General features: G+C 46.5%; 2 protein-coding genes across 4 annotated transcripts in view; both read left to right on the forward strand.

Moving 5' to 3' along the window:
- Positions 1-14,186, forward strand: part of LOC111068805 — a 63,347-nt gene that overhangs the window by 29,894 nt on the left and 19,267 nt on the right. For all 3 annotated transcript variants that reach the window (XM_022358540.2, XM_022358537.2, XM_022358539.2), the window contains exons 6-9: positions 3,175-3,258; positions 3,566-3,689; positions 8,515-8,863; positions 9,141-9,782. In XM_022358540.2, coding sequence (XP_022214232.2) covers positions 3,175-3,258; positions 3,566-3,689; positions 8,515-8,863; positions 9,141-9,782 — 1,199 coding nt within the window. The remainder of the gene's footprint in view (positions 1-3,174; positions 3,259-3,565; positions 3,690-8,514; positions 8,864-9,140; positions 9,783-14,186) is intronic.
- LOC111068808 lies at positions 71-1,617 on the forward strand. Its single transcript, XM_022358544.2, has 3 exons — positions 71-632; positions 688-861; positions 929-1,617. The coding sequence occupies exons 1-3, from the start codon at positions 462-464 to the stop codon at positions 1,349-1,351; spliced, it is 768 nt and encodes a 255-aa protein (XP_022214236.1). The 5' UTR covers positions 71-461; the 3' UTR covers positions 1,352-1,617.

Genomic DNA, 14,186 nt, shown 5'->3' on the forward strand with positions numbered 1-14,186 from the left:
GCGCAACGTTTAAGCCATGAAAACCACAAAAAAAAAAAAATAGCCAACAGCAACAGAAATTGCTCAGCAAGATAGATATTTTTTTGTACTCGCTTGCAACAGAGAGCCAGAGCCCGCAACTCGAATCCAGTTCGTGGCTTATCGCTAGCCATTTCTGGGCGTGATTTGTCTTATTTGTTTTACTCTCGAAGCCGCTCGGACCGTTCGCTCAGACTGCACTAGTATCGTATGCAAATGCTGGCCTGAACTATTCAATTAAACGCCCCGCAGCCAAATGCCCGAGATGGAGTCAAATTTGTGCTCATTCCAAAACGGCGAGCTTTGAAGTCAGATAGCGCCACAAATTTAGCGCTAATTTGATATATTTTCTATTCATAAATGCTGCCCCGGACATTAAATTCAATTTAACGATTCAGGCGATGCTCTCAAGCTAAGTCGTTGGCTGTCCCAAATTCTGAAACATGTATCTAGGATATCCAGTATCCTGTTCTCTCAGCGTCAAAGATGTCTATAGAAACTGGCAGCGCAGGGGAAGGAGTTTCGTCTCAGTTGTTATGCCTTTGAATTGGGGATTTGAGTGTTTGCCGCGACACTATTATTGGGCCTGCATTATCATAGATATACTCGTTTTGGTAAGCTTCAATACTGCACATTGCCGTGAATGCCTGAATATCCCCCCAATGGTAGATAATTTATCTGGAAGATGCACGAGAGAATATATACATTATACAGAGTATACCCGTGCACTTTAGCTACCTTCCTTGTATTGCGGTGATGGTTCTGCTGCAGATGGTTAGCCTCATTCTGCTCATTGTGGACGCCATTCTGGTGTACAGGGTCAAGTTTAATTACTCTGAATTGGTGAGCATTTGATCAAAGTTAAGGCTCTCTCTCTATAAATGAACGATCCACCTACTACTCCCTCTAGTGGATGGGCATATTCATTGTTGTCGGTGTATGCCCTCTAGGGCTGGGAACGTATCTGTTTCATGATCTCTATGACATCTTCAGCGTGGTCTACATGTTCAACACAAATCAGCTAGGCGACACCGAAGAGATGTACAAATGCTGCGGTATGCTGGGGCCCTCGGACTACAATTATCCAAAGCGAACGGGGCCGGACAGCTGCTATCGGAACAAGACCGTCACCCACGACAACATCTACCAGCAGGGCTGTGTGGGTGCTATGTTTCCCGGCTGGGTCATCTTCGTCCTGTGTAATGCCTATATTTACACATTCATTATGGTCATCGTGCTGATGGTGCTGCACTATCGCATGAAGGCCCTTTACCAATTGATCCGCGAGGATGTGGAAAGGGGCACCGTTAGCCGCAGAAGCTTCTGGGTCTAAGCTCTAGACTATATGGAGTGCTGCCCCAACAAATGTCCACCCGTAATGAAACCGCAGCAGCACCAGCAGCGGCAGCAGCCACAGCCGCCCACGGCATCCGGCGAGACTCTGGTTAGCCGCAGGGGCAGCGACAGCCACAGACACAGCGACACCGGTGCAAATGCCTTTTAATTTGTCAAAAGCCTAAAATATGAAAATTAAATGAGAAACCAAAGCAGTGTGTGCCCCCACGGACCCAGACAGTGGTTCGAAATGGTATGAAAAATATTGCTTTGATTTTGTACACCTTTCGGATCTTCTACTACTAGTATAAGATAGTGAGAGAGAAACTGCGGCTCCAGTGGCCTATGCTCACCTGACTCTGCATCTTCGCTGTGAGCGTTGCCTTTTGGGACAACACGTGATATTTCCTTCCCCACATTCAATGTGCTCTCCAATGGAATCGATTCCATTCCTCATCGACATTATAAGGGATCGATCAATCGCCCTTTCTCTCAGGCTCTTTCGACTCTTGCCTGCCTCATTTCGCTCGTGTTGTTTCCAGGGGAGTTTTATACCAATGCATTGGAATGGCCGTTCCTTTCGCTCTCTCACAATTAGTCACTCATTTACCCCTCTTATCTCACATTTCGTCCAGCTCTTTTCTTTGTAGGGATAAGCTACAACCTTTTAAGCCTTGTGGTGCATTTTGCTTGCTCTCGGGCTTAGCTTGGAACTTGAGGGTAATATGACAAATTCTTCCATAAATTATTCCAGTTGGGAATACTTTTATGAAGCTTCTCTTGCATCGTTAAGATTATCTTTCTCTCGAAATCCACTGCATAATTAAATATTCTCTTCTTTGATATCCTTTTTATTGTTTCCCATTAAATCCTATATTAGAGCCGCATTCCTTCGTTCAAACATTCCCATCCATAAAATTGTACATAAAAGACTGGCACCCGCATGAATTCTCACTGAACAAGCAGCTTTCAGAAGTTTCTGTTACATCCAGTCAGGGCTATTTCAAATGCTACTCGATAAGTCTTACGGGGAACTTCCGTTCCTTTACTCTCTCAACATATTTATTCTGATGAATGCCAATATCTTGCACCACTGTGCCCTGGAATGCGTTCAACCCCGAACGACCGACTACTACGAGTATGTTGGGTGTGGGTGCAATTTGCGAGCGGGCATAAATCAGCCGCAAAAATGCGGGGGCTGCTGCAGGTCTCTGTGGTCGGGATATCGAATTACAATGCTCAGGCCTCCCCTACCCCCCACCACACCCAACTCCCGACTCCCGACTCCCGCCCCCGGATATGGTTTCGGTTTCGCTCTCTGTGACAGTGCCACCAGTGGCAGTGGCACCAACAGGTGGCCCCCCGAGTGAGGTTGTTCAGAGCGATGGTTGGCAGCAGAATATTCGCAGACGCTGAAATGTGCCGCATTTATCATGTGGAAATATTTTTTGTTTGTCGCATGGGAAAGTCGGTGGACACCGTGAAATGAATTATGATGGACCTGTTTTTTTTTTTTTTTTTGTGCCCAGACCACGCCTCCTTCCTAGCAGGAGCAGCAAGCTATAGGCTGTAGGCTGTAGGCTGCAGCCGGCTGCCTGCCCCAGTGGCAGCAGCAAAATTAATCAAATGACATTATTATGCAAACGGCGCAGATCCTGAACGAGTTTTCAAGGTTTTCGTCGACGAGCGTTTAAAACCCAATTAACCCATATACGTGGTACCCCCATCCATCCATTCATCCATCCGATCCATCCATTCATATTTTCTCATGTGTTTTCTCACCCGTTTTCTTTGCCTTGCTTTGGTTTTTGGTTTTTTTAGAGACCTGCGAAACGGAGCTGCTGCCGCCCAGCTCCATTGGGGAGCTGCCCGAGAAACTGCTGACCAGCGGCGTCTATCTGCCAGGTGAGTGTCCCACAGGTGACAAAAAAAAACTTTCCATTTAATTCTAGACTTTCACTGAAAACTGCACAAAATTTGCTTATAAATTGGAATCGCCCCCACCCGCAAACAAAAAAAAAAGAGGCAATTTGCCGCTGGCACAGCAAGAGAGCGAGAGAGAGGGGGGGGGGGGAGGAGCTTTTCAATTAATTCGCACACAGTTTTTCGCACATTATCGACCACCCAGGGCGAACCAATTGAGAGATGGAGTGTTGAGATCTGAGATCTCTTTTGATTTTGAATTTTTTCCACATCTGTTCTTCTTTTGCAGGCACACGCACCCTCCAAGGCGACCCACTTGTGAGCGTGGATGCGGCCTGTGTGGCGACCGCCGGCCTCAATTGCTATGAGCTTGCCACACTGCTGCTCTACTACAGCACCATACCGGAACGCAAGTAAGTGTTGGGGGGGATCGAGCTTGGTATCCATAACCATAACCATAATACTATCTGCAATATATCTGAAACTGAATCAGAATTAGAATCAAAGCCTCATCGGTTTAATGTCAATGTAATGCATGGGAATGGGCCCAAAGCGAGAGAGAGAGAGAGAGAAAAGGAACCCAGAACCAGAATCAGAATCAGAATCAGAATTCGAAAATCAGGCATTTCAATTTGTCTGGCAAAAAGTTCATAGACTTTGCAGAGACCTCGCCAGCCAGCGGATGGCTCTCTCACACGAGACGGCCCATCCATATTTACGAGCAGATATGCAAATGTGCAAATGCAACACCAAAGAAAGACAGACGGACGGACAGACAGCCACCGAGTGGCGCTGGGAACGAAGCAGTTAAGCCTTTAAGACCGTTGGACTGTTGGACGTTTCCTCTACTCCACTCTGCTCTGCTCTGCTCTGCTCCATCCCATCGATGGTCGGATGGTTGGATGGTCGGCCCGAATGCATGTCAGTCAATTTGCCACTTTGGCTAAAAGGAAACATGCGGCAACAACATCGAACAGCACTTGCATTGTGGCTGAGAACTGGGAACCAAGAGCCGAGAACTCTGGGCTCTTGCTCGTACTCTGGCCATAGAAAATAGAACAAAAGTCAATAGGAGGTGGCAGGAGGGCACTGTCCAGCATAGTTTGCGGTATCCAGTATCTGTCCTAGATCTGCCAAAAGATATTGAAATGGCTTTTAAGCTGGCAATGAAATGATTCCCAGATTTACAGACTTACAGATTTCCAGGCGAAAGTCAATGAAACTTAATTGGAAGATATTTCCTGTGCTCATGTGTTCGTGTGGGAAGGAAATGGCTCTTACGATATTATTGGGAATCATGTTTCATGGGATATTTGATATTTGAGCAAAGGAAACCCCTTGGACATTAATGAGCCCCATAATTCATGGGTGTAATAGAGTAAAGATCATAAGAAAATCATTGAGAAAGCTTTGAGGTAATTATTCAAGGAGAAATTCCTTGGGGAATTAGATAGGCACGTCCTTGTTTCCCATTGCTCGACTCGGGATGCACAAGTGAAAGAGAATGCCAGAAAATGGTACACAAAACGAGGCAACGATTGATGCTAGAGTTATGCTGACCGCTGATCGATAAAGAAATTCTAGGCACATATCTTGAACAAAAATCAAAATTTCCTTCAGATCTCTTTCAAGGAAAACCCTCCAAATACATGAGGTTCCCATCAGGGTCAAAACCCCCTGGGAAAATCAATCGAAATGCAGTAGAAGTCAGTTCTCAGGAACAGAGTTTTTCCGCCTGCTGTCTAGTGTAAATTAGAATTCCACTCAGGCGGCTACAGTTGCTGTTGCTGTGTGGCTGTTGGGGCTGGTGGGGGGAAGCACCATGGCACGTCGTCTGTGTGCGGCTTCCCTTTGTGGAGTAAACGAGAGGGAGAGAGATAGAGAAAGAGGGATGTGTCACAGAGTGGGGGAGGAACAGCGAGTTAGAAAGAGAGACAGAGAGAGAGCATACTGTAGGGCAAATGAATGATTTTTTTTTGCAGACAGATTCGTGACACTTTAAGATTTATGATGTGAACTTTTATATTTTGTTGTTGCTATTGCTGCTGCTGCTGCTGCTTTTTGCGCTGAATATTCAGAAAGGTACGAGGCGGCCACACGATTCCTGGAAATATCAGAAAAATCTGTGAAATCTAAATCGACATAAGAGAACGAACACTCATCGCGATTCCCGTTCCCGTTCCAGTTTCAGTCGCAACTCCAACTCCAGCTCCAGCTGCATGTTAATGTTAATTGCTTCAATGCCAATTGGTGGTTAAAACGCGGCCAAATCGTGTAGAAAACTCTTTGACAAACATACAGAGATTGCTAGTCAGTCTGGAAGTGGAGTTTGTGCTGAAAACTGGCACAGCAGCAGCAGCAGCAGCAATATCAGCAGCCGCCTCATCATCATCATCAGCATTCAGCCAGTCTCTCACTCTGACGCATGACGGAGTTGGGGCTTGAGAGTCGGACAGGACAGGCAGAGGCAGACGTAGAGCCAGAGCCAGAGCCACTTGAGAGTCGCGGGGCTGTTGCAGCCATTGACATTATTTGCGTTTGTTTGCCGACATGTGTAAGGTATTCATTAGCTGCCTGTCCAAACCAAAAATGTCAGACAGATGTACAAACGGATGGATGGACGGATGGAGACTTGCTCACGCAAATATTTAATATTTGAGCTTTGTAAAGTTTTCACCAAGTGAAGCCTGGGCCTACCAGTGTCAACACAGAGAGAGAGAGGCACCACAGAGATGGGCAATAGATGGCTTATCCAAAAAAAACTTACATCATTTGTCTGCCCAAGCATATGTATAGTATGATGGGCCTGGGTCTGGGTCTGACCCCGACACCACCGACTCTTACTCGAGGTCTGACTCCAACTTCGACTTCATCCTCAAGACCCATCCTCAAGAGACTGCCTCTCTCCCACGGATAGGGGGGTGTGTGTGTGTGTGTGTGACAGCTTGCAATTAAATTTGTTTTTATGGACAGAGTTCGTTGTGTGTGTGTGTGTGTGTGTGTGTGTTTGGCTCTGCATTTCTTGGAATCTTCGGCTACGACTACGTCTATGAAGGTATAAATATGCATGCCCGCGCATAATACGAATATTAAAGAAAAGCTCGGGTTACACACGCTCGACCTGGACCTAGGGGACTGTGCAGTGTGTTGCTCCTCATATTTTAGTGCGTCTTGCCCTACTCAGCCAATGGGTGCCGCATTCGCGGCTGGCTCTTTGTGCCAAATAAGAAACCCCAAATGGATCGGAAAAACAAATCAGCAAAGGTCTCAAATTATAATTACCTGCATAAGTGAGGGGATAAGGTGAGGCCTGCGGGGCAAGCGGCTAAACAGTTTTTGGGTCACACAAAAATCTTGGAAAATATGATTCCGGGAAAATGTATGGATTTGTAAGCACTTCATAGAAATATCCCAAGCATAGGGGAAACATTTAACTAAGCAAGTTGGAAATAATTAAAGTTTAATAATGGAGAATATTCGTGGATTAGTTAAGGGAATTTCCATGAATTTTTTTTTTATTTTTAGATATTTTATTTCCACAGATTCATTCAAGTTATGGCACAAATCTAGGAGAAGTGTGAATATATTTCTTTAAACATAGCTAGAGGTTACCCACTATGGTACTTACTTACCACCAATCCAGCCAGAAAGCTCGCTACGCCTATAGCTTAAGATAGAGTATTCCCTGTTCGTTGTGAAGTAATTAGCCGCACAGCTAATGGCAGCATGAATGTACATTGTAGGCTGCTTTGAAATTGAAATGCCAACCGCTCTTTATAGACAACCCGTGCAGTGTGCGGCGTTGGCGGCATCATTAAGTCGGTGGCTTGCAGCACGCCACAGCTCTGCTTGGATCTCCGAGCATTGCGTGCAAACTGCAACAGCAACGGGGGTGGACTGTGAGTGCAACAGCCACCGTGGCAGCAGCAGCAGCAGCAACAGCAGCAACAGCGAGTGGCAAATATGTGAGAACCTGGCCCCGGCATGCGTTTACAGTTACAGTCCGTTCTGGCAGCCGAACAGCAGGAATTTCTGGCTCTGCCTTTGACTCTGGCTCGTAGACAAACTTTGGCTAAAGTGTTAAGACACTACTCCGCTCCGGGCTCCAAGCTGCGAGCTGCGATCTCCGTGCCCATGGCTTTAATGCCTTCCCCCTCCTAACACCAAACAGCTGCCATTAGCAGCAATTTTCAATTTTTATTTACGCTGATTAAAAGTGGCTACCAACTTGTCATAGTTACGTGGTTTTCCTTCGCTGATTTACTGAAAGGTAAAGTGCTTTGCGGACTTTGAGTGCGACTCTGATTCCGACACTGAGGCAGTGCTGTGCCAGTGGCAGTGGCGAACTGAGCTGAGCTGAGCCAAGTGCAGAGGCCGCTTATTGCCAATTAAGTTGAACTTGTTTTGGGCGTTGCCAAGTTTGTGTGTTCTGCTGCTGCCACTGCCGCTGCTGCTCGCTCTTTAAAGCTCGGGCTAGAGCACCGCCACACGCCACCCCATTGCCTTAATCACAGTGTGAGAGCTGGCTGTGCAGCCACATCCACATGTGAACTAGTTCTCAAGGTTCTCCCTAAAGGAAATGCAACTCTGGGAATAGAATATACCGCAACGTTGAAATTACAGATCAAGCTAATAAAACTTAGGAGGGGGAATATACTTTAACTTTTGTTAGAAAATTGTGAGCCGCAACCTGAACCAAAATAAATCAAATATAACATAGAAAGGAAATATTTTTTTTATGGAATGAATTTATTATAATTAAAAATAAAAATTTAAACAAATTTCACAACTGTGAATAAAAAAGCAAACCAATAAGAGGGAGGTTTTTTTCAGGATGTTCTAAAGAACAACTTTGAAGCGCAATCTAATTCAAAAGTTCCCGGAGTTCGAAAACGTCTTATTTCAATAATATTTTCAATAATATTTATCAATACTAAGTGCTGTTTTTTCTTTGTACATAAAAAGCAGACATTTCCAGTCGATCTAAAATTTAATACGATAATTAAGTTTCCCTTCATATAATCCTGTAAGATACTGATTTCAATTACGATTCGAATAGCAAATCGATACGCGTGAACTAGTTCCACTCGCTGAACGAGTGAGCAGCTCCGATCGACAACAAAACCACATTTTCGTTGTTATTTATGCGACTTGACCGTGCACTTCTCGGCCACAACAGAGTTACTAGAGACACGCCACAACTCATTCATTGCCCGTTTTTCTTTGCCACATTTGCAGCACTCCGCCTGCTGCCCCCCAAACAGCAGGAACAACCGCAACAATCAATGGCCATAAAAGTACCACGGAGCAGCAGTCGCAGCGACAACCGCAACAGCAGCAACCCGCCCAGCAAACATTTACCATTTTAATTGCCATCGAGAAATCGCAACATTTATGCGTAATCGAATTAATTTGCCAAAGTCTCAGGCTCTTAAGCAAGCAGATTGGCAATTGTGAAATTTTGGTCGTTTCTAGCGATACAAATTTGCTGCAATTGTGCAACGAGCAGCAGCAACAGAAGCAACAGCAGAACTCCACCTCCTCCAGCAGCAACAACAGCAGCAACAACAAACACAATGATCACCCGGTAAGTTTAGAGTTTGACCTTTCAGATTGCACAAAATATAAAATCATTTGAGTTCGAACTGGGGGTTCGGGTTCACGCCCCAAAAAAAAAAAAGAGTCGCGTCGCGTTGCAGTCCGAACCCCAGTCCGAGCCAATTAACCCGATCTACATGACCAGGCCAGACCCAGGCCAGCCAAAATAAACAGAACTACTGGCCAAATCCACTAATGACAACGATTCCGCTGTGTTTTTTTTTTTTGTTTTGTTTTTTTTTTTGCTCTGACTCTGACCCCAACAGGAGCCGGCATCGCCATCGCATTTGGTTAAATTCATTAGCGTCGACCAAGTCACGACAAGTGTTGCGCCATCACAGCTACCCAGTGGCCTGCTCCCGTCGCTCCCTGCCTTGTCCGGCCAGCAGCAGCAACAGCAGCAGTCGCACCAACAGCAGCAGCAGCAGCAGCAGCAGCCCCATCACGACGCGGGCAAGTGGCGCGAGTTCTTCGCTCAGCTGGAGGCGTTCCAGCGGCAGTGTTCGGCCGCCGGCGGGCGTTTGGTTAGCGCCCTCAGCGATATACGCGCCGCCGATCTGCAGGGCCTTCCAACGCGCCGCCAGCTATACGGCCAGCATCGGGCACTGAGTCGTGCCCTGATGGACTCGCAGCTGCACAGCCTCCGCAAGCTGGGGGCCTCACAGCTCTCCCGCCTGCAGGAGCTGGCCAGAGGCATCACCTCTGCCCCGGCGGGTGCCGGCAACTCACCACTGCGAGCACCGATGACGGTGCTCAATGCGGATGCCGCCTGCAAGCTGCGCAAGGTGACGCTTCTCTTCAACGAGGTGGATCGCGCCGCCCAACGGTTGGAGCAGTTGACCGAACAGAGGCGCGAGCGTCTGCGGCAGCTGACGAGGCAGCGCGCCATGGAGGATGAGATGAATGAGGTAAGTGCCAAGGAATATACCAACCATAAGAGTCATCAATAAGCAGGGGTATCTGAACGTATCTGAAAGCTAGAAGGAGGCAGATATTTTTTATGAATTCCGTCATTGCCAGTGCAAAATCCACAGAATCCTCTGTGGATCGTAAAGTGTTCCCTAAGTTCGTCGCACGATTTACAATATCTATAAAAACGGTTTCTCCCCAGCAGTAGCCAGCAGCAGTCAGCAGTCCGCAGCAACTTTGTACGCGGCTTAATGAGCTCTGTCTCTCGGGGGATACGGATTGAGATTCGGACAGGAAATGCGCGGCATGCGCAGCGAAATGCCAAATGTATCTGCCAGATACGCGGCGGCGGCGGCGGCGCAGACTCTCTGACATTGTTAATTGAATATGCATTGCATTTAATGCTGGCTTTATTAATTTATTACGCGCATCCGCTCAGTGTCCACTCCTGCTCGAGGCCAAAGCCGAAGCCAAAGCCAAAGCCACTTTCGCATTAGTTTTAGGATCGGGCTGAAAGATTGAGATTGAGAGATGGGGCTGCCGCCAGTCAGCGGCCAAATGGAGCCGTTAGATAAGCTGCTGCCTGCCTGCCTGCCACCAGATGGGACATTGGAGCTTTGAAGGAGCATCTGCCAGGCTTGTCGCAGCCATTTCCTGGCACTTTAATTGATTTGTTAATGAGTGTGTGTGTGCGTGTGTCTCTGCCTTAGGTTATCGTCGTGCCCTGAAGCATAATTGCGCACGCACGGCACCCACAACGGCAGCACTCCACCGGCATTCTCCACCCAGTGATGGAGGTATCCATGGCTCCCAGGCGCTTAATCAGCGCCCAGTGACAGTTGCAGCAACGCCCTCCATGGGAGAGACTTCGACTTTGACTTCCACTGCTGGCTAATGCAATTTCGCTGATTAATCACAATAATTTGTTGCCGGGATTAGCTGTTGCCGGGTTGCCTCCGATGCGTTTACATATTCGTCATACTTTCGCGCTACTATTAAGTGTTTTCTTTTTTGTTGTTGCATTATTACTATGATTGTTGATGCCACACAGCCGATGTTGCTGCTGCGGCTGCTGCTTCTGCGGCTGCTGCAGTTGCAGTTGCAGTTTTGCTGGTTAACAAAAGTATGTCAAATTGCAGCTACACGACACGCAGCTACCATATATGGTATGCCATAGCTCCCCCGAAAGATGTGGCAGATACTAGATACTAGCTCTTTGGAATCCTCAATTTCATTTAATAATTTGCGGAAATTGGCATTTAAAAATTGGCATCGCCTTGTTAGCGTTTTCTCATACATATCTTGGCTGTCGACTCTGTTGGCTGTTGGCTCTTGGCTGTTGGCTGCTGCTGCTGCTGGCCATTTGGCCTTTTTCACACGCTCCCCCGCGCACTTTTGCTCCTCTAGAAACCGCCAATCCGCTCTGTGATCCAATCCGATCCGCTTGAGAAATGTGCGGCCATTTATCTGAGTTGATTTTTTGTTGCAAAAATTGAATTTTAATTGCCGACGAAAAGTTAATGAGAAAAGTGAAAGCAAGGTTAAAGAAATTACAATTTTTGGATATTTTTCCTCTCGTTGGCTCTCGTTCAATCGATTTGCCGGCAGTTTGCCTGCCTGGCCTGCCTGCCTGCCTTCCTGCTGCCTGCTGCCCATTGATTTCATATAATTTTCGTATTCCTATTCGCATTCGCATGACTCGTTGGCTCATTTCATTCATTTCCATTTGAAAAAGTAGTTCACCGATAAGCCCCGACCAGTCTCAGTCGCCAATCGCCTGTCCATCCATCTGTCTGTCACTGCCGCTCTGACGGACAGACCGCATCCAAGTGTCTGTCTGTCGGTCTGTCCGTTTGTTGTCCCGCGTTGTCATATCGCGATCGGCGCAAAAATCATACTAAGAGATACTTACGAGTATTTAACACCAACACGCTTTCAATTAAAAAAGGCGTTGACAGCTACCAATTTTGTGCAGATCGTTTGGTGTTGGCTTTTGTCTTTTGCCAGCGTCACGTCCCCTCCTCAAAACGATACTCTAACCGTTTGAGCATCCGCTTGGGGTATAGAGTACTACCCAAAACAAGTGGAGAACGTAGAAGGCAGCATTTTGGACTCTTGTTTGCTCAGAAGCAGTCCAAATAGAAATTCTGAAATTCTAAGGCATTCTCTTTTGCAGCATTCGCTTGTGTGTCCCGAGCATCAGTGGAAGCAAAAACCAGCCCACAGCTGATTAATTGAATACTTTGCGTAATAGATACTTTTGGTATGGATAGATTTTGGTACATCTTAAATTATAACTAATATCCGATAGTTATTACAGTCAGTAAATATGAATAAAAAACATGGTTTGTCCCTGGTCTGTCCTTCTTCTCTTGTGGAATAATTTCAAATGAATTTAATGAGAAAGTTTAACTATCTAAGATTCGATCCTAAATATTCGAAAGATGAACTAAAATTCTTGGCAGTTTCTCTTTCACAAAAAAATAACAAACGAAAGTGTATTTAAAGCTGGTCTCGAATGTGTCTTTCTTTCTTTTTAATTAAATCTATAATCTCTGCGCAAAGATACTACAAAAAAAAATAAAACAAACAAAAAAAAACTGGACCACAAAAACCAAGTTTTGCAGCCCCATCCTCGGATGCCCCCCGTCTGTGGATCCGTCGGCGGACTAACTAATGTCGCTGTCGTCCATTAGGCGTGCGCATTCAAACAAGGTGCGAAAAAAGATGCCGCCGCCGTGGTGGTGATGGTTGTTGGTTGCTGCCACTGTGGTGGCAGCCACCGATCGATGTGGCAGCAGTGTGGTGCCACTGGTGTCGCCATTTTGTTGCCCACAACCACTAGCACATCCATTCCATTCCATGATGATGATGATGATGATGATGACGACGTCGGCGACATTATGATGCGATATGCGATATTATATCTAAATTGTTGATCGGGCTGCATTAGAGCTGGGAGCGCATGCTGCTGGCAGGAGAGAGAGAGAGAGATGAAGGTGGGGATTGTGGATTGTGGATTGTGGATTGCTCCACAAATATGGCCATGAGTGGTAGCCTTGGGTGTTTTGCCAGTGAAAGAGCTACCCCTACCCCGCCCACAGGCAGATGGATAAACATTTGCCGTGTCCGTCGGTGTCTGTCGGTGAAATTGGATTTGTTTAGCGCGCTTTCTTTGAGACATTTGTGTGTGTGCTCGTTTTGTCTGTATGTGTGTGTATGTGTCTGTGTGTGTTTTATGCTCAAATTAATTTACGCAATGTCGTCGGCGGGCTTTGTGCAATGAAAACTATGTTTAATTGTTTCGCGCCTTGAATTGCAAACGCGATAAAAGGAGCGATCAGGCTTCTGCATGCATGCATGCATCTGTCCATCCATCTGCAAATTCAACTGCAGGGCACAGGGGGCATCGCATCAGCATCGGTGTCGGTGTCGCGGCAGGCCTTTTGGCCGCCTGTTTGGTTTCTGGCTTATTTATGGCCCCTGACATTTGAACCCCGTCTACCAGTCTTAGGCCATGGAATGCGGTGGCAGACCCCAGCATAAATACAGTTTTTCCCAACTGCAGCTGCGTCATGGCATCCAAGAACAGGCTGAAGCTGAAGCTGCTGCTGCTGCATAGAATTCGGTCAGGCGAGAGCCATGAAAAATGAAGGCTTATTTAGTGTCGACATACCCCGAATCCCGAACCCTGGACCCCGAACATACCGAACAGCGAACCCCATCCGCAGTGGCATTAATAATAACTGCATGTATTAGCCCTCGCAGGCATAATACGTTTTTTGTTACACACCTAGAGATGGGGGGAATATACTCGTACTCGTACTCGTAGCAGCCGTAGCAGCCGTAGCAGCTGCCCAGGAGGAACATGTTGAACAATTATGGAGTCTGGGCTCTCTTTTGGGCAATGATCCCCAACACTCGCTCTTTTGGGCTGTTAAAGTGCCGATTAGCCTCTTAAATCCCACATCAACGAACTAACGAGATATACTCCTATGTACGCGAGGCTGACGGGCAAATGCCTTGACCATAAATCGCAGATACATTGCCATGTATCTCTCTCTCTCTGTCCATAAAACACACACAACTCTGTGAGTTTTTGCTCTGGCTCTGGCTGTGGCTCTACTCTGCTCTGCTCTGTCACGTTCTAATTCATTATTGCTGGATTTATCGGTCTGTTAAATACTTAAACGTCACATTACTGTCGATTAGCGAATTGACGCTTAGATAAATGCCGGTTCGTACAGCAAGAATCTATAATTTCAGCTAATGAGGTAACTTTTAGCGTGAAGAAACTTGAAAATCAAGAAATTAAAGTTGATTAAAAGGATTATGCTTATAAAATGGGAATAAAATAATATACTGTGCCGCTCTAAAGAAGGATTTTATGCTGAAAGAGAGAG

Source organism: Drosophila obscura, unplaced genomic scaffold, assembly GCF_018151105.1.
Source record: "Drosophila obscura isolate BZ-5 IFL unplaced genomic scaffold, ASM1815110v1 contig_30, whole genome shotgun sequence".
In the NCBI taxonomy this organism is placed as follows: Eukaryota; Metazoa; Arthropoda; class Insecta; order Diptera; family Drosophilidae; genus Drosophila; species Drosophila obscura.

Bases quoted from the DNA above. Each gene is read 5' to 3' on its own strand.
- LOC111068808 (XM_022358544.2), top strand. From the start codon at position 462: ATGTATCTAGGATATCCAGTATCCTGTTCTCTCAGCGTCAAAGATGTC. The intron at 633-687 runs GTAAGCTTCAAT...CCCCAATGGTAG, and splicing joins TCATAGATATACTCGTTTTG to ATAATTTATCTGGAAGATGC. The intron at 862-928 runs GTGAGCATTTGA...TACTCCCTCTAG, and splicing joins AGTTTAATTACTCTGAATTG to TGGATGGGCATATTCATTGT.